The 19,522-nt window shown below is 37.0% G+C and overlaps 1 protein-coding gene across 1 annotated transcript in view; it reads left to right on the plus strand.

Moving 5' to 3' along the window:
• INPP5F (inositol polyphosphate-5-phosphatase F) overlaps nt 1-17,471 on the plus strand; it is a 37,939-nt gene extending 20,468 nt beyond the window's left edge. Inside the window, exons 3-20 of the mRNA XM_042863847.1 lie at nt 57-193; nt 925-1,053; nt 1,609-1,776; nt 2,068-2,124; nt 3,147-3,366; nt 3,692-3,871; nt 4,169-4,236; nt 4,578-4,702; nt 5,857-5,934; nt 6,390-6,510; nt 7,962-8,090; nt 9,567-9,684; nt 10,220-10,418; nt 10,961-11,032; nt 11,119-11,192; nt 12,344-12,472; nt 13,179-13,266; nt 14,820-17,471. Of these exons, the coding sequence (XP_042719781.1) occupies nt 57-193; nt 925-1,053; nt 1,609-1,776; nt 2,068-2,124; nt 3,147-3,366; nt 3,692-3,871; nt 4,169-4,236; nt 4,578-4,702; nt 5,857-5,934; nt 6,390-6,510; nt 7,962-8,090; nt 9,567-9,684; nt 10,220-10,418; nt 10,961-11,032; nt 11,119-11,192; nt 12,344-12,472; nt 13,179-13,266; nt 14,820-15,954 (3,227 nt within the window). The 3' untranslated portion in view covers nt 15,955-17,471. The remainder of the gene's footprint in view (nt 1-56; nt 194-924; nt 1,054-1,608; nt 1,777-2,067; nt 2,125-3,146; nt 3,367-3,691; nt 3,872-4,168; nt 4,237-4,577; nt 4,703-5,856; nt 5,935-6,389; nt 6,511-7,961; nt 8,091-9,566; nt 9,685-10,219; nt 10,419-10,960; nt 11,033-11,118; nt 11,193-12,343; nt 12,473-13,178; nt 13,267-14,819) is intronic.
• Nucleotides 17,472-19,522: the final 2,051 nt, after the last annotated feature.

The following is a 19,522-nucleotide window of genomic DNA, read 5'->3' on the forward strand; positions in this document are numbered from 1 at the left end:
GACAGGTTAATTGAAGTAAATAACTTTACAGTAAGGCTTTACTAATCTTTCTCCAGATTTACCATGGTGGCTACTTTTAATTCGTCAGAAAGCATTGATCGGCAAACTTCCAGGAGATCACGAGGTGTACAAAATAACAAAGGTTGCAGTGATTCCACTTTCTGAAACAGAACCTCAGGATCTGGAATTGGAGGTATGAGAATCTTCAATATACTGGCTTTCCTTTTTTTTGTTTTTAAAAAACCAAACACGTTCTTCTGACCACCTCTTAAGAATGAATGTGGCAGGATTTTCAGTAAAGCCCATCACTTTACAGTGATGCACACTGACTGTATGCATCCAATAGTTGTTTCTGTATGTAGAAACCTGTGTAAACATTCAGATCTGTACTGCCCACTCCAGTGTGCCTTCAACTCATCTGCTCCTCAGATCATTTGAATATCCATAGGACTTCATGTGTTTGCCTTTTGCAAGGAGAACATGTTTTTTCTTTTCTGAATCAGGAGAGCATATACTTATTCATGGATGTTCTTGTTTCCATCTTGCCATGGGATATTAATTCCATGAGTTGGCTTCAAGGGAAATCCTTGCTTTAAACATTGTGTAAGTTTTGGTTTTTTTCATAAAGTGAATGGTTAAAAGCATTCAACTGAATAATACTAATTCACTTTAAAGGTTTGGTAATAAGTTGAGGTGGGTCTGGATACTCAGCTAATGTAAAATGGAAGCAGACAAACAATCACAGGGCAAAATAGCTTTTTAAAAAGGAGGAAGAGAATTATGCTGCAGATGGAAATCTGTACATTCCTCCTGTGTTACAGAGCTTCTTCCCCAAGTCTGTGGACTTCGTAGACTTTAATTAAAATTTCATTGGATTTTATGCAGAGTATATATTGACTTTAATTCAATATCATTATTACTTAGCTTTGTAAAAAGCACCATTTTGGAATAAACAAGCCAGAGAAGATTACGCAGTCCCCAGATGACTCAAAGTTTCTGCTGAAGACTCTTACACAAATTAAATCAAATGTATCTGCTCCAAATAAAAAGAAGGTAAGGCTTTTTACTGATTATTTTTATTTTATTTTCCTTCCAAAATGTTTATTTGGTAACTTGGAGGTTACGATGGATGGGTAATCAAGTAGTAAGTAGTAGTAAGACCTGGAAAGAGAATCTGTAGGACTAAAATGTATATCTACCTTGTCTTAAGCTTGATTTCATTTTTTATTACTTCACTGTTGCTCTTCTATTTTTATATTTTGTAACCATGTAATTGCTGAGCATTTTCTAATGAAATGTCATCTTACCCAGACTTGTTTCTAGTGGGTTTCTAAACTTCTGCAAGTTGCTCTGCATGTATATGTACTACCATAAAGCTAGACAAATTTTGGCACACCATTTCTCAGAGAACCTCATACCATCTTGAAGAAAAAAAAAGACCCAACAAACTCAACACTTCTGACACTGTTGTTTGGATTTGAAAAATCTAAAGAGCATTAAGATTAGAACAGAGAACGAGAAAATGTTTCACAAGTTTAGAAATGATATTTTGCAAATGTGGCTAGAATCTTCTTTTGATAAGACATAAAGCCATTACTTTCCTTTCAGATTAAAGAAAGCAAAGAGAAAGAGAGGTTGGAGAAGAGACTGTTGGAGGAATTATTCAAAATGTTCATGGATTCAGATTCTTTTTACTACAGCCTTACCTATGATCTAACAAATTCTGTGCAGAGACAGAGTGCGTGTGAGAAAACCGACTTGCCACTCTGGCGAAAAGTAAGTGTTCTACATCATGAACTGCACACATAATGGAAAAATTGCTGGTCAAAACTTGACTCATCACACCCTCAGGTAGCACAGTCTACAGTAACTGAAGATTTTGCCCTGTTGCTGGATTCAATGCATGAGAATGAAGTAAAAGTTTCTAGCAGCATGCTCTGAATTGAGCTGTTATATTCAAAAGCAGTGAATGCTGAACTTGTATGTGCAGTTGTGGTCAATAATGTTGGTGTCTTTGCTAGGAGTATTTCTGAATACTGTTGCAAAAAATGCCTCTGTTTTAAACAGGTTGATGACAGATTCTTTTGGAACAAACACATGATTGAAGATCTTATCGTCACTGATGTAAGTTATTTCTAACAAAAGCTGTTTTTTGTAAGTACTACTTCTAAAAAGAATTTCAGTTACAATGTGTATTTTAAGGCCACATAGAAGTTGACTTAAAAACATGTTTAGATTGGTCACAATCAGGGCTGGCCTTCTGCAACTGACCTACCAGGCAAGTGATGCTCCCTTCTTCCTCCAGCCAAACTGTCAGTTAGCCCATGTTCCGTGCTAGTTAACAAATAAACTCACCTTAGGTGGCTTATTTTAATAAACAATGCAGAGTAAGCTGTGATATGCCAGTTTGTGCTGATGTGTGAATGTAAACTTCAGATCTATTCTAAAGCTTTTCTTATTTAAATGATGGAATGATTTTTATCTCCTGAAGTGGAGAATACTGCTTTTATCCTTGCAAAGAATAGCTGATCAGCATAAATAGTAGTGTGGAACAAGTTATTTTGAACTTCTTTTCAGATTAGATAAATGAGGTTTCCTGACTAATGAACAGAATTGAAGAGAGACATACAGTAACTACTTATGGTTGGATGATCTTGTAGGTCCTTTCCAACCTTGTGATTCTAGGATTCTATGATTCTATACTTTATTTCTTTTTCTTCAGCATATGGTCTCCTGGATAAAATTGTGAACTGTAACTACTTCGTCCATTTGAGGTCAGGCCAAGTAATAGGTTCTTTTAAAGATGCTAGCAGACACCTTACTGTATGGCTTGTATCTGTCTTCATTTGTTAAAAAATTTCTGCTTAGCCTTGTTCTATCTTGCTTCATTTCCACAGGAGGAAGAAAAATCTTAAGTTGCTTTCTTTATCTTATTCCTAGTTTAAAAGTCCTCCAACTAACAGGGAAAAATGCTGATACCTTTTACAGAAATAAGACAAAGATACGACAAAAGCTATTTAAAAATTGAAGGGGATGTGAAGCAGCTGTATATAAATGAGAAATGGGAGAAATAATGGACATGACAATGTAGAACCAACAGGAATGGAATGTGTTTTTTTTTTTTTTTTTTTTTTTTTATCCTTCAGAATACTGAAGTAAACTTCTGGATTATGCCCATAAAACTATGGATTGTGCCCATTATACAAGGATTTGTGCAGATTGAAGAACTTGTAGTCAACTACAGTGAATCTTCTGATGATGAGAAGAGCAGTCCTGAAACGCCACCTCAGGAATCAACTTGTGTAGATGATGTTCATCCAACGTTCCTTGTGGTGCTTATTTCACGACGGAGTCGGCACAGAGCTGGTAAAGAAATGTACCCATCTCTACTTATAGGAGAGCAGTTACTGAAACTAAGCTTCGGAAGTCTCTATTGTGCATCAAATGTATCCTTGGGAGTGATAGTTTTGAGAAGAATTTCCATCTTGATAAAGAGTGCTTAAATTTGAAACATACAAGACAAACTCTTGCCATTGATCATTGACTCATTTGATCATTGATCATTTGACTGGACTTCCTTGATTTTTATTTTTAGAGTTCGGATGGGAAGGAAAAAAAAAAAGCAGTAATGTAGGATTTAGGCATTTTAATACATAAAATGTGAACTGATCATTATTCTTGTTCTTCCTAGGAATGCGGTATAAGCGAAGAGGTGTTGATAAAAATGGAAATGTGGCAAATTATGTTGAGACAGAGCAACTGATTCATGTTCATAATCATACTCTTTCGTTTGTACAAACAAGAGGCTCTGTGCCTGTTTTCTGGAGCCAAGTTGGATATAGATACAACCCACGGCCCCGTCTGGACAAGAGTGAGTTTTTAAGTGGAATAATTCAAAATCAGAGTTTCTTCCACACCACCCTGCTCTTAACTCAAAGGCAAAAGAAAGCAAACTTGAAGAATGATTTTTCAAATAAAATGTAGTAGTAGAACAGCAATGTTGGAGCTGATAGAACTGATGATGGACCGCAAAAGAAATTCTGTAGAATGTATTGTGCTGTTTTTAAGCAAGGCTATCTTTGAGTATTGATTTGAGTATGAATTAATTCTTCAAAGAGAACTTACTGCTGAACAGACTGTTTCTGTCTAACACTGCTCTGCTTTGTAGGTGAAAATGAAACAGTGTCCTGTTTTCGTGCACATTTTGAAGAACAGCTGAAAAATTACAAAAAGCAGGTGGGTGTGACATGGTGAAATAGCTCACAAAAAGTTTTTTGCGTGCTTCTTGTGATTACCGGAATGGTGCTACGTAAATAGAATCTTATCTCAGTTTAGAGTTACCTGACAGGTGTGGTAACTTGCAAAGATGTTTAAGCCTACTTTTATATACCTGTCCTTAGCATTTTATAGCTCTTGTGCTAACGTTCAGCTAATGTCTAGAACTTATTTGATCTCAAGTACAACTTATCAAAGACAATAGCTTATCACAAATCTTTTTTTGACTCTTGTACTACTTACTGCATTGTATGAGTCACATTGCAACGGGTAACAAGTGTTAAATCTACATTTCTGAACAGGTCATTATTAATCTGGTGGATCAGACAGGCAGAGAGAAGATTATTGGAGATGCTTACCTTAAACAAGTTCTTCTGTACAATAATGCAAATTTGACCTATGTTTCATTTGACTTCCATGAGCACTGGTAAGAAACATACTTAATTGCTTTGCATTTTTTATTAACCAAAAAACAAAAGGGAGGAGAAAAGCTATTATTTCTGACTTCTGCATGTGCAATGCACTTTCTTTTGAATAGGGAGAACATCTTTTGTAAAGTAATATAAAAAGTTCAAGTTGGGATTAACAAGCATTGCTTTTTGTAGATTTTTGTCACTGATCTTGGTTAAATATGCACTGTTATTATGTGAAGCTTAATGTGGCTGTGCTTATTAAGCAAAGATTTCTTTACATGCTGTAAGTGTGAATTGGTGGCTGACCTGCTTTTCTAACAGTTGAGCATTCTGCATGTAATTGATTGCTATAAGGTATTTTTCTTCCAGAAGAACCCATTGCATATTTAGAGAATTCTAATGATGTTCTATAATAAAATACACAAGATTTTACTGTAATGCAGTATAAATAGCTGCTGTTTTCATGACTCTGCTCTGACATTGGCATGATCTAGTGCTGTGTAGCCTGCCCAAACATGTGATCCGTCATATAACCATGTATTTTCCCTGTTTCCCTCAAGCAGACTGCAGTTGTGGACAAATATATTGTCTAAAAACACTTTACTCTTTGCTTCCGAACTTAATATAAGAGATGGATCTGGCCTGGAAAATCATTATTGACCTAGTCTGTCACTACAAGATATTATCTGAAAGTGGGGAAAGGGGAAAGTACTGAAAGTCCTTAAGGTCACATTTTTCTCTGTAAACATCCTGAACTGACACATAGCAATGAGTTTTCATTTCTGTTTGCTTACTTTTCTTCCAAGAACTGTAGTGATGAGTACTGTTGTTCACATGGCATAAGTGAATAGGGTACTGAAAACACAACTCTTGGCAGAGGTTGTCAGAGGGTGTGTCTGCAGGTGTTACTATTATAGGATGGCTGGAAAAGCAGGGCAGGCTATCCCAGCTTCAGATCCTTTTTTGTTGACTCTGCCATAAATATTACAGAATGGTACTCGTGCCTGAATAGCTGCATACGTGTTTTTCCTTGTAGAATCAGCATTTGTCAGATTGCCTATCTCTCCCTTAGCTAAATACTTCATGTCATTTGTTTTCTGTTACTTGCAATGCCAAAGAAAATCACTACTTCAGTTCAAACTAACTGGTATGAAATTCTGTATTGTAGCCGAGGAATGAAGTTTGAAAATGTTCAAACACTGACTGATGCCATTCATGACATTATTCTTGACATGAAGTGGTGCTGGTAGGTACTTAACTGTTTTCAAGCTTGTATTAAGTTGTTTCAGGGGGACAAGTGCCTATTCAGAACCTTGAATTTGTTCTAACTATATGTTTTGTGGTTCCAAATTTGTGCATCACTGTGTATTCTGTGTTCAGAAGCATTACTTTTCCATACACCTGACAGCAAAAATTCTCAGGTTCTATTTTCTCCTTGAGGTTTACTGCGTTTAACATTTCTAAGGCTTCTTACATTTATGGAAAATGCTCATTGCTTGACCCATAAAACCTAGAGCTAAAGCCCTACTGTTGAAAACAGTGTTTTCTCAAATAAGTGAGAAATGATAATTAATACTGAGCATCACATGGTGTGATGATGAGTGAAATCGAACTACAGTCCATGTGTAAAATTTTCTGTGTCTGTAGGGGCTGATAAACTACACTGCTTTCACTGAATTGTTTGTTTTTTAATCTTGAAAGGGTTGATCAAGCTGGTGTGATTTGTAAACAGGAGGGAATTTTTCGAGTTAACTGCATGGACTGTCTGGATCGTACCAATGTAGTGCAGGCTGCTATTGCAAGAGTGGTCATGGAACAGCAGGCATGTATAACTAATGTCATTTTTTTTTAAGTATTGAGTTCCTCAAAGTTTTGCTATTATTCACAGGGAAACACACCTATTTGTGTGACCTATTCCAGGGTACTTGCTTTAGCAGCGGCGTTGATCTCTTGAGGTCCCTTCCAACCCCTGCAGCTCAGTGAAGTTTTTGTTACTGGATAAAGCTAAATTAACATCTGCTGGAAAGGGTCTTTGCAAGCTGCTTGGAGAGCCATGAAGCTGCTAATATAACTCAAAATCGTTTTAGAACAGTGGTGCCTACTCTCTTTCTTCAGAGAGGAAGGGACTGTCCACATCTTGATCATTCTTTTGTTTGGATTTAGTCATTTCAGTTTAAAATGTGCAATAACATAAAGTTAGTGTCCCAGACAGTTTGATAATCTGCTCTCTCCAGTATGTAATAGTACTTGTAAATGTAACATAGGTTGGGGGAATCACTGAAGCTTCTAAAATGGACAAATCTGGCTGTACTTAAGCAAGGGATAGAAAATAGGGTGGGCCTTCCATAAATACAAAGATTGAATGGCTCTAAGCCTTTTATCTGGCAGTTGCTGTTTGCAGATAATAAACAGGTTTCTATTTCCATTACCAATGTAAATTCAAAAGCCATCTTTCTAAATAGCTGATTGCACGGAACGTGGAGAGGTCTTTTTTAATAATTATTGTAATATTAGCTATGATGTGCTCTGTCCTTCCCAAATTATAGCCAAAGCACTTAAGAATCAATTCATAACTGAGAAAACACTGGGAGTTGATTGACGTGAAGTGGCATATTTACAATTACATGCATCTTTCCTTTGTGTCTTCTAGGAACTGTAGGATTAGCTTTACGTCAGTTGGAAACTTAATAGGGTTTGCAAAGTAAATGAATAGCCTTGTATCAATTCTAACCTATGTTGCAAACATACATACTTGAGTATTTTTAATTCTAAGTTGCAAATTGAGGTTTGTCCAGGTATCACTACAGTAGGTCTAACATTCAGTGTCTCCTGCAGTTACATATAATAGTATTAATTTCAGAATGGGAAACTCTACAGCTTTACCAATTTAATATGTGGACTTCAGTTGTTGTACCTGAGACTTATCTGGGAAAACCTGAAAGTACTGGGTGCTCTGAAGAGCACACAAGCTTTTATTATAAACACAACATACCAAGTTGCCATTAAAGTTTTCTTTTGGGGAAGGAATGAGTCTGAAGATGGAGTGACTATACTGGCTTTAGTGTCTACAAGAAAAGTCTTCATGGCATGCTTCTTTTCTTGCAACTAGAAAGAGATTCCACTTTATTTCCAAACCTTTGACTCTATGAGTACCTTTGTAATAAAAGTAATTAGCTTGTTTAACCTTTTAGAACTTTAACATGGATAACAGCTCACGTTCTCCTGATATTTTCCATAAGAAGGATTTACATTAACAAGTATGTCAAATTCCAGCTCAAAAAACTGGGTGTGATGCCTCCAGAGCAGCCTTTGCCGGTGAAATGCAATAGGATCTACCAGATAATATGGGCAAACAACGGGGATGCCATAAGCCGGCAGTATGCTGGCACAGCAGCCTTGAAGGTAAAGAGTCAACTGTTACCTGTTTTGTTATGGAGCAGTGTGCTACATTGTAGTTTTTACCTCCAATGGAAAGCTGTTGTCTTATGGAAGAAGAATTATCCACCTACTCTGTCTTCCTGGCAGAGATTGTGGCCTTTTAACAGAAGAACACTTTGTACTAAAGCTGAGGAAGGCTTGAGCGTCCAGGTGTCTTGTGGAACTGCTGGCTCTAGATAACTTTATTCTGTTAGTTTCGTGTCTAGATGCATTGCTCTTAGGTGAGCTAAGAGTTTATGATATGCTTTACTTCTAAGTAAGCAGAGTTAGAGTACTTTTAAGCACAGCTGAGGTACTTCAAAAGTACTCTGAGCGACTTCATATCAGGCTATTGTAGATAGTAGGATGATAATAATTTAGTTTTTGTTCCATAAGTTTACTTAATTAGTTGTAGTACAATCTAACAAAAAAAGAATCAGGCGTGAAGTCCATTCCTGTCCACTCCTTAAGCTTTTAGATGACTTTGGAAAACCACAGATGTAGAATTGAAGCTACTTCCTGTGTGTTCCATCGGAACAATTCCTGCTATCTGGTACTGGAGAAAATCTATGCAGGAAGAATGCTTTACACTTAAATCTGTTTTTAAATCTCTCTACTAAACTTTGATTTGTTTGTTACACTAGTCTTTTTATTGCAATCAAAAATGCCCAACGCTCTTGTCTTACTACTAGTATTTGGCTTTAACTAGATAAAACTTGATTTACAGGCATAAATTTTTAGTTCTTCTGCTTGCTGGATATCTCTACCCACTATTGGGGTTAACATTTTGATTGTGAGATTTCTTTCAACTTAAAGATGAAATATACTTGACGTTCATAACAGTAGTTATCAGGATTTTTAGAACTATTCTATATCAGTTCTCAAGTTCTCTGAAAATAATCAGAATCCTCTAATGAAGTGTGACTACTAAGGCTGCTTCTCACCTTCTAGATCACAGAAGGCATAAGAAGGCATAGAAATTTGTTTCTGAGGCAGTGTGGATATCTGCTGTTTTCTTTCAGTATGTTGAAGTTAGCTTACTTTAGTAGCAGAGGCAAAAAAAAAAAGCAAACCATTCTCAGTAAACTCCATTGTTTCAATAATGTTTGTTTGTTTGATAAAGGACAACTTTTTAAGGTGTTTGGGCATCCCAAATTGAGCTATTGAACGTCTGGCTTGAATATTAGGTGCCACTTATCTGATTAGCTTTCCATTACAATTATACACAGAATTATATTTCTGTCAAAAGTGCGAGATTCTCTGAAGAGTCAAATGATGCCATGAGAAATACTTTGCTTTCCTAAGAACATTTATTTTCAACTTGTCTATGGAAATAGTTATTTGAACATCACTGCTGAGCTGTTGTTTGTTCAATCTGGAGTATCAGGATGTCAAAGCTTTTGAGCTAAGTCTGCTGCTTCTAAGCTGTGTGTGTGCATGACGTGCATGTTCTTGTAACAGGGTGACTTCACAAGGACTGGTGAAAGAAAGCTGGCAGGAGTAATGAAGGATGGAGTAAATTCTGCAAACAGATATTACCTGAATCGTTTCAGGGATGCTTATAGGCAAGCAGTCATAGGTAAGGATAAAACTTCAGTTAAACTAGATTATTGTGCTTAAGTCTGTTCAGAATCATCTTGGCTTTATCTTTGACTGCTTTTTCTATGTGCCCCTGGTGTGTATATACATACATAACATTCATTTCTTTGCAGTGGACACCAAAGGAAACAAGCATTTGGACATTAAACACAACTCAGTTCCATGGAATACGTAGCATATGCAATATGTAGGATAAATCACTATAGAATTTGTTCCTAACTTAATTTTAGCATTAATTCTCTTGTGACGTCTCTTAAACAAAGGAAGGTTCAAATTTATTTAGGAAAGCTTTCATAATTGTAGATACTTGAAAAGTGGTTAATTAATCTTTCTGAACAGAATGTTGCCTGAATTGAGAACTCTGTAGGTACAATTTTGTCTTCTGTCAGCAAAAAAGATTACAGCTCACTATTTTAAGAACCACTGAGGAATTGACAAAGCAATTCACAGACTACTGTTGTATATTGCTGAACTGTTGGCAGCTTCTTATTGATATCTTGTGTTTTTAAATCTAGACTTGATGCAGGGTATCCCTGTAACAGAGGATCTCTACTCCATATTTACAAAAGAGAAAGAGCATGAAGCCCTGCACAAAGAGAATCTGAGAAGCCATCAGGAATTGATTAGTCAGTTGTTGCAGAGCTACATGAAACTGCTTTTATCAGATGATGAAAAATTCCATGGAGGATGGGCACTTATTGATTGTGACCCAAGGTTTGTTGAATGAACTGACCAATCATAACTGACCAGCTGCTATCACGTCTTCTGTTAATTACTTCTGACAAGTTATATAACTTTGATAACTGGTATGTTAAACAAGTGCAGATGTTCAGCTGTGAACTACGGTTGAGTAGTTGTAAGAGTAAAAGTCTTACAGACCTTGTGTTTTATCTCAGATGCCATAAAAATGGTGGGTGCTTGAGTTTTTTGAAAAATCATCTGGCTATATGTGGAGAATGTGGTAGACAGGACTCTTAACTCCCCTTAGTTCCAGAAGGGGCTGTTTGATCTGTATGTCCTTATTCTTCCTCTACAAAGCAATAACTTGACTTCAAATTCATTGGATCATGTTAAATTCTGGTGTAATAGATGAGTAGTAGGAAATCCTAGGTGGCTCTTCATGATGACAGTGAGCATAAATAAATTCTAATTTCGTTGATAAGTCTCCTTATCAAGTTCAGAGTACGCTAAAGTATAATAGATAAACAATGGTCAGATCTTCTGCAGGCTAAACTTTAACTTTTCTCCTCCTTCAGTCTCATTGATGCCACTCATAAAGATGTGGATGTTCTGCTGTTGCTTTCTAATTCTGCCTACTACGTGGCCTAGTAAGTTACTTCTCTTACTTTGTGTAGTTTACTTTTACTAGCTTTGTTTCAAATTAGTAAGTTTTAAACTCTGATTCTTTTTCTAGTTACGATGATGAAATTGACAAGGTGAATCAGTACCAAAGGCTAAGCCTTGAAGCACTGGAAAAAATAGAAATAGGTAAGAATACATAATGCATGTGTTTCTTGAATGCTCTTAACAACAGCTCGCCCAGTTAATGCATCTGTAGTTTGCTTTGAATAGAAACAGCAAGCTTCCACACGACAGCAAGCTTCCACACGTGTTGCATCCTGTCCAGTGCATCCTAGACATTTGCTCTCTTGCTGATAAGACTCCAGAGTTCTTTCACAATCTTTTGATCTGGTCCTGCTTGTAATGGAAGCTTTGATCCCTGGTAGAGCTCTAAAGCAACAACAAAAATGCACTCTCAAACTCTTCCAAAAAATACCAAAGCACCAAAGCCAACACCATCAATTCATCAAACCAAAATGAATCTCTCAAATGCCAGTAACTGATTAATCAAATTCTGTAATCAGTTACAGGTATGTGTATTTGGTGGACTTCTTTATTTGATCCAAATACAGCAGTTGTCTCTCAGTTGTGTTTCAGATCTGTTTCATAGCTTTTTAAAGTTTGTTCTTTTTCAGTAAGGTCTGATAAGGAAAATTGTGTTTTGGAATTGTTTTATGTTGATTAACTTCTATTGTTGCCCCCCTTCCTGAAGTTATATCATCCATTACAAAACGCCTCATGATTTTATCACCTCCTTGCTGTAATTCTCACTGTGTGTGTATAATTCCTAAGAATTCTTTGGAAAAGTCTGCCTCACTTGTGGATTTCCACAATACACCTTGATTTACCAATTAAAGTTGAAACAGCAAGAGCAAATACCTTGCTAAAAACACATAACACCTCCAGCTGTCCAGTGATAGGAACAATGTACCTTTGAAGTGCATTGAAAAGTTGAAGTACTTGATTTAAATTGTGAAACTTATTGGTGAATACATAACTTTCTCTCTTTAATCTTCTCAGAAACATTTCCTAGGACATAGGATGGAATAGATGCAGAATTTTTCTCCTCTCTGAGAGGATGGTCTGTAATAAACGGGCAGGATTATAACAAAGTGCGTGAAGTCCAGTTGCTCTTTGAAAGTAATTGATAACTTAGTTATTGTGGAAAACCTTTCATTTAAAATGCCTGTGCTATTTAAACAAAACGTGAAGGTGTTTCTTACTTGTTTAGGTATAGTCTCCACAATACCTTTCTCATTATTCCATTCAAGGGTATTTCTAATTTTGTTTTTTCTCAGGACCTGAGCCTACTCTCTTTGGCAAACCCAAGTTCTCCTGCATGAGGCTACACTACAAGTACAAGGACACAAGTGGATATTTTCACACCCTTCGAGCTGTGGTACGCAACCCAGATGAAGATGGAAAAGGTTTGTTTCTTGTGTAAAAGCTTTGTATGTGAAAGTGTACTAATTATACCAGCTTTCCTCTAGAAAACCTTTTCCATAGCTGTTAAAATTTATCCACCATAGGTTGTTTTGATATAACTAACTCTTCTACTGGAGGAAGGGGAAGAAAGCTGTATATCCTGTGTGTACGCTGAACTGTGACTGTTTTAACAGAGGAAAAATAAGCTTCAGATGTGGTTTTAAAGCAATACTTTCATCTAGAATGAAGTCTCCAATTTTGGAGTAACGAAGATGTAGATATGAGGATAAAACAGACTTCATATTGGCTCCTAATGAGCATAAGAAATTGGTTTAGTTACTGAAAGCAACATCTAGAAACATTCTTGCTTCTTGTTTAACTAAATAAAAGAAACTCTAATAGGGAAAACCATCACTCTTTACCTGGAGCACTGAATTTAGTCAAGGATTTAGACTAAGTGTAATTGTATGTGTTCCGTCTGCAAATGTATTACGGCAGTGATTCATTTACACCCAGTGCTTAAGGAGCATCTATTTCCTTAGATTTATTTGTAAGCTTTTAATCAGTTGCAACTTGAGTGTAACAACTCTAAAGAATAGGGGGGGGAACCCAACCTTAATGAAGTTACAAAAAAAAAATCTAATTTTAGATCTTGGGATGTGGAGATGTCAAGTTTTTAAATCTGACAGGCTGCTAATTGGATTTCAGACACTCTTCAGTGCATAGCAGAAATGCTGCGAATCACAAAGCAAGCAATGGGATCAGATGTGCCTATTATTGAGAAAAAGCTGGAGAGGTGAGTGCTTTAATCATGCACATCTTTGTCCGAGCTTTGCTGTCCTCAGTGGCTAAGATTACAACAGTAAAATGTGTGCTACCTAAAAGAAAGAATCCTGCTTCTAGTAGGAGTCCTACCAGAAAGTAGCATAGTAGGAAGTACCTGCTAGGAAGTAGCATATCTAGATCCAGATATTAATTTGGTATGGTGCTTTCAGTGGTTGCTATCTACAGATGCTTTCTTAAAAGTACAAACAAGAATACTGTTTTGTACCTTTGTGACTACACGGAATATTTGTTATCAAACGTAAGTAACATACTGCAAATTGAGTGCTTCATGATTAGTCTGAATTTTAATTCCTAGCTGAACTTGGATGTCTGTTTTACTAGTTCTGTAGTTAGGAAAAAAAAATATATTTTTAGATTAAATCATCTGAAATGTTAAACAACCCCAGATAGTGTTTTGGGTCTTGCGTGAAGAACGTTGATAGAAGATGAGGTGACATTTAACTCTTAAGAATGTCTTAGAGTAGTGGACAGTGTGAGACTTGGTGTTTTTAGAATTTACATTTCTTTATAAAGCAACAAAAATGGAAAAGAAAAAAATTGCTAATGTCTTGTACACCAGAATGTAGGGATGCAAGTATTTAGTCTGAGTAAATGTGAAGTGTCCAAGGCTTTATTTTTGTTCCTACAAGAAATAAACTGCTTAAATGTATGGTCTAGAAACAGATAATGCAAGAACTGTGGTATGAAGCTTTAAAAACAGAAATGAAGAATGTAGTTTACTTCCCAAGAAATATGGACTTCTGTGCCTGAGTTAATAGCTTGTTCTCTGAGATGGCTGGAATGTGAACTAATGAACACCTGTGTATTAATCAGAATGGCACATCAGTTTTCATTTTTGCAAGCTCACTTAGAGGATAGTTCTCAAATACCTGTTTTAGATAATTTATCTAATGAGATACAATCAACTTAAAAGTAATTCGTATCTCCAAATACTGGTGAGGTGTTAGAAATCATTTAAAAAGAACAGTGGAGTACAAATAAGAGGAAGGCTACTTGATATTTAATATATTTTACTAGTTCATTCCAGTTCAAACTGCATGAGCTAGAAAATGCTTTTTGCTTGACAGTTTACTGCTGGGCTGCACAACACATCAGAGCATGCATTCAGTAGCTTTCTTATGCATCTGATTACTGGGCTATCATTTCAATTTCTGCTCAGCTGGAAAAAGAAGCAAGAAAATTTTGCTTACAGGCCCTAAATACTGATTTATTTATTTTTTTCCTAAATCTCAATATAGATTGCATCATAAACAGGGTAGGAATTATAAGGACACGGACATCAAATAGTTTCATCTGAAACTACAACTATTTGCGTATTTTTGCCTTGTTTGAATGCCGTTCTGTCACACCTTTGTTCTTGTTGTTTTTAATTTGATGAGCTTATATGGGTACAGTTTATGTAAAGTGCCAATCTCTATGGAAATAGACTGGAAAATGGTGAATACTTGGTGTTTATAGATGAAATGCTCTTAGTTGGACACTAGAGATTGGTTTTTCTTCCAGGAAGAGCAGCAAACCTCACGAAGACATCATTGGCATTCGCTCTCAGAACAGAGGGTCCCTGGCACAAGGCAAGAATTACCTACTCAGCAAGTTTTCGTCTCTCAATCAGAAAGTGAAACAAACCAAATCCAACGTGAACATCAGCAATCTTCGGAAGTTAGGCAGCTTCACCAAACCTGAAGTGAAAGTTAATTTTTTAAAACCGAATTTGAAAGTTAATCTTTGGAAATCAGACAGCAGCCTTGAAACTTTAGAGAATCCAGCAGCAGATACTAAAGTCCATGCTGAATCTGATACAGAAATGTCAGATAATGATTCTTTCCACTCAGATGATTTTCTGACGAATTCTAAATCTGACGAGGACAACCAGTTAACTGACTCTCTAGAGAACATAGGGCAGATAGATTACGTGCTGCCTAGCTGTGGTATCATTGCCTCAGCTCCACGGCTGGGCAGTCGGTCCCAGTCTGTAAGCAGCACTGATATGAACATCAGCATCCATGTTCCAACTGAGATTCATGTCACTCAAGCTAACCAGTCTGACTGTGAAGATGTACCTGTACCTTCTGCTGACAGTGCGGAGATGGAATTTGCTAAACCTATTGATGTGTACTGCCAGAGGTTTGTACAGGATGCTCAAAATAAAATGTCAGATGCTTTGGAGTCGGAGACTTGCTCTCAAGAGCCACATCACGCAATAAATGAAACCAGCAATAATGTGTGTAAGGAAGCAGAAAACAAGACTGAAACTATCACAGGCATTCCTTCCAGGCCATCCAAGCTGGATGTACAGTCTTCTGAGCCAAATCCTCAGCTCTTAGCTGTTGATGGGACTGACTTTACTAAATCTCACAGAAGCCCAGGATCTGCTTCTGGTATCCCTGAGACAGGACTCCACACAACTCCTTCTCCAGCTGACAGTAGCAGCAGCAGGGCTGTATCTCCTTTTGCTAAAATTCGCAGTTCCATGGTCCAGGTTGCAAACATCACACAAGCAGGATTGACTCAAGGAATTAATTTTGCTGTGGCAAAGGTCCAGAAGAGCCCTGCAGAATCAGACGCTCTACATGAAATCAAACAAAAAGAACTGAAAGAAATGTTTACACAATGTCAGACACGAATAATTCAAATTTAGTTGTTAATGGAGTGTTCTTCTTGTTGTGGCTTTTAATATACCAATACTTAAAAAAAAAAACCCTAAAAAAACCCTAACAAAAACCCAAGAACCCTATATTGGAGTTCACTGTAGCATTAACTGCTAATGAATAATGGGATCAAAAATATGGATTACTTGTTTACAGTGCAAGAGATGCAAATGAATTTGGTTCTGGCTTCAGAATTCCCTTAGGCAGCTGAGACAAAAGAAGGGTAAATCATGTTTGAACAGGTAGTTTAGACACTGGGACTTAGTAAGCATGCTGTTTATCTTAAATCTGTTGCACAGGTGTTTTTTTGGGATTAATTTTGTAGCTCTTCTGACTTATGTGGAGAATATTTATACTCAAATGGTTATTGTACTGCACTTCTGTGACCTTACTTACCTTGCACTGCACCAGCAAAATAACTTCTTAATAGTAGATTACACGTTATTTATTTTTGGACTAATATTTTTACTTGTTTCCATTGAAGTTTTAGATGCAATTTTCTATGAATTGTGCCTCTACAATGAGAAATGTGCTTTTTTGTTTTTTGTTTTTGTATTTAATTACGTTAATCAGCAATTAAGACTTCTCACTGTTCTTTTCTTTCCACACTGCCTGGGCCACTTTCCGTAAAGATATGATATCCTGATACAATCTGAAATATCCACAATCCTGCAGTGCAAATTTATCTTGTGGATTTGAGGTAAAGGGAAGTGAGGCAAATGCTCTATTTTTTTTTTTTCCAGATTAAAGCTGTTCCACACCCTTTATCCAAATTCTAGGTAGTGGCAATACGCTCACATTTTGAGATAGTGTAACACAAGACCAGCCAGGTACCTGAACTTCAAGCATTGTGACCCCCCCATGCTGTCACTCTCCTTGTGTATTCTAACTGTCCAGCTGGAAAGATGTAACCTTTAAAACAGAAGGCAAATGTTTCATAAAGTCAGTGTTGACATCAGAGCATAGTTGTCTTTATCATCTAATCAAAACCAAATTCATTACCAGCTCAAGCTTTGCATACTTGCAGAATAAGGCTAACCTTCCACTCATGCTGGGAACCAGGTTTAAAAGAAAAACACCAAACAGCACATATATGTGTCAAAAGATTATTCTGCCCAGAAATGCCTTGCACTGCCATCCTCGTGCAGGACATTACCCCAAAGCAGATGTCGCTATGCTGTGGTTCGTAACTCTACCTACTCTAACCACTGTTATAGAGCCAGTGCCTCTCTGTTCTAGTCCATGTACTGTAGGTAGGCTGCACGTGGTGTTTTTAAAAGTAGTGTCATGGGTAGGCTAGTACAGCATCTTAGGACTTGTTCATCTGAGATCATCGTCTGATCTTCATCTAAACTGAACTGTCTGAAACTTTATTTATTTGTTTTACTGAAGTGATGTGGGTTTGGGATTTTTTGAGTGTCTATACTTGTGGCTCTATTTAAAATTAAACTACTGCTGTATTTTAATGTAAGCAATATATGAGATATTTTAATAAAAAAAAATAGAACCCAAAGATGCTTCCTTGCATGTTGTCAAGGTATATGCTACTATATAAGTCTGGAAGGTTAAGTTTCAAAGGAGGGGGTAGGTTGCTTTGACCCTTTATCTGGCAGAGACCTTTTATCATTTTCTCCTGGAGCTGCAGTGCTACAACATTAGCCTGAAGGGGAAAAGTCATAGATACATCCAGAAAATGCTCCTAAGAAACTGCTGAAAATGACACAGAACTTGCATAGCTTCTGGGGGAGGGAGAATTCCCACAAAGCTGTAGTAGCTGGAAGAAATTTTGTCATTTTGGTAGTAAAAAGAAACTGACCCATGCAAACATTTGCATTCATACAAGCACAGAAGGGTGTGGGGAGAACCTTAAAGCTCATCTGCTTCTACCACTCTGACTGGGGGCTGATTGCACCCACCATCCAACTGCTTTCAGAATCTGTCAATTAATGTGTGATAAACATTAACATACTCTTAATGCTTGAAATAGCTTTCAGTTTCAAGGAGGCCTGATACTAAGGCAGAGGCAAGGGCATGTCTGAAAGTGATAAGACTAACTCACCTTGCCTTGGCTAGCCTTCTAAAGGCTTTGCAAACAGGAAAAGGAAGCTACAAAACACCTCATTGCAACTGTGCAGCCAAAACAAGGTTTCTCCATGCTCCCTCCATACATTTCACTATGAAGTGAGCAGCACTCTCCAGTGTACATACCATACACCCACCTTAAAATTTCACTAGCCTTTGTTGCTGTTGCCAAGCTTATCTAGCAGCTTCAGAAAGTAGAGGAAGCAGCCGTGTGACACTGCACACTGGAGCTCACTTCTTCTATAAGCTGTCTTATTTTCTTGAAGAGACAGTACCATAACAAAATCATCATCAAGAGAACGTTTACAGGCTGTATTTTTGCATTTTTCCCCAGAGTGGAGCCAGGTTTTAGACAAACACATCTTTAAGCTGAAAAAACAATATTGGCTGAAGTCAAAAGTGTAGAAAAAAAACTTTTTATACTCGAGTACCATTAAGTTGCAGACAAAAAAAAAACAATTTCAAGTTGCTTCTGCTGTGCAGCTACCATTGTGCTTGGAACAGAAAATGCAATAAACTAGCAGCTTCCTGTTAACACTGTCTCACTCAAAAAGTAAGGTGGCTTAGGCTTAACGTAAAGTTCACAAAAGAATATTTAGTCTTATCTAGAATTAACTGTGATTTATATACTTTAAGCTCTCCATGGGGGCAGAAGCCCTACCCTTGTACCATCTTTATGGATTATTCTGTATGACTTCAGTATTTATTTCACTCAAACCACCCTTGTTCCACCAGTTCTGCAAGTCATATTAGGGCAGGGGGGATTCTTGTGACCATCAGTGCAAACCGTACAGTATAAGATAGAGACCATTCTTAGTACTTAATTGATATTATTCATACAAACCCCTGCATTACTAATAACATACTAATATAGTAAGATGTGGCTTATGTAAGTATCAGTTGTCCCTGTTATTCTGAAATAGCTTGAAGTGTAAAGCTCATGAGAGGGACTGGTAGGTTAGTGAGAGTTGTCTTTAAGTACAGTAAGGATGAATTTCATACTGGAATCTTAGCTAATTTTAAATTGATTCTTCATACTGCACTAGAATCAGTATCATTCTGCTGCTCAGAGGGCAACAACACACCTTGCAGAGCCCTGGCTGCCTAAAGCCCAAAGTTAAACTTACAGAAACTGCTCAGCAGCAGCCTCCTCTGCTCCTCCAACTCACACAGCTGAAGAATCACACCATACTTATCCCCAAGCAGACTCTACCCCCTGCTATAAGGGCAACGGGTTACATTTTCCTATTGTTAAAGGAAATGAGCTTACACAAATTCAGTATTAAACTTTAATATCAAATCATTTGCTCAGTGTTACCAATTCTCAATTACAAAACAGGCTCCAAAAAAATTTCATAAAATATGTTTAGCTGGCTGAACAGAGATAGTGTGTTCAGATTGCAAGGGTAAATATCCATAATATCTTGGTATAAATTATCTACAAAAAAACTGGTATAAACAATATCCCAATCTTAG

Source organism: Lagopus leucura, unplaced genomic scaffold (assembly GCF_019238085.1).
Source record: "Lagopus leucura isolate 7727_CA_CO unplaced genomic scaffold, USGS_WTPT01 Super-Scaffold_741, whole genome shotgun sequence".
Lineage (NCBI taxonomy): Eukaryota > Metazoa > Chordata > Aves > Galliformes > Phasianidae > Lagopus > Lagopus leucura.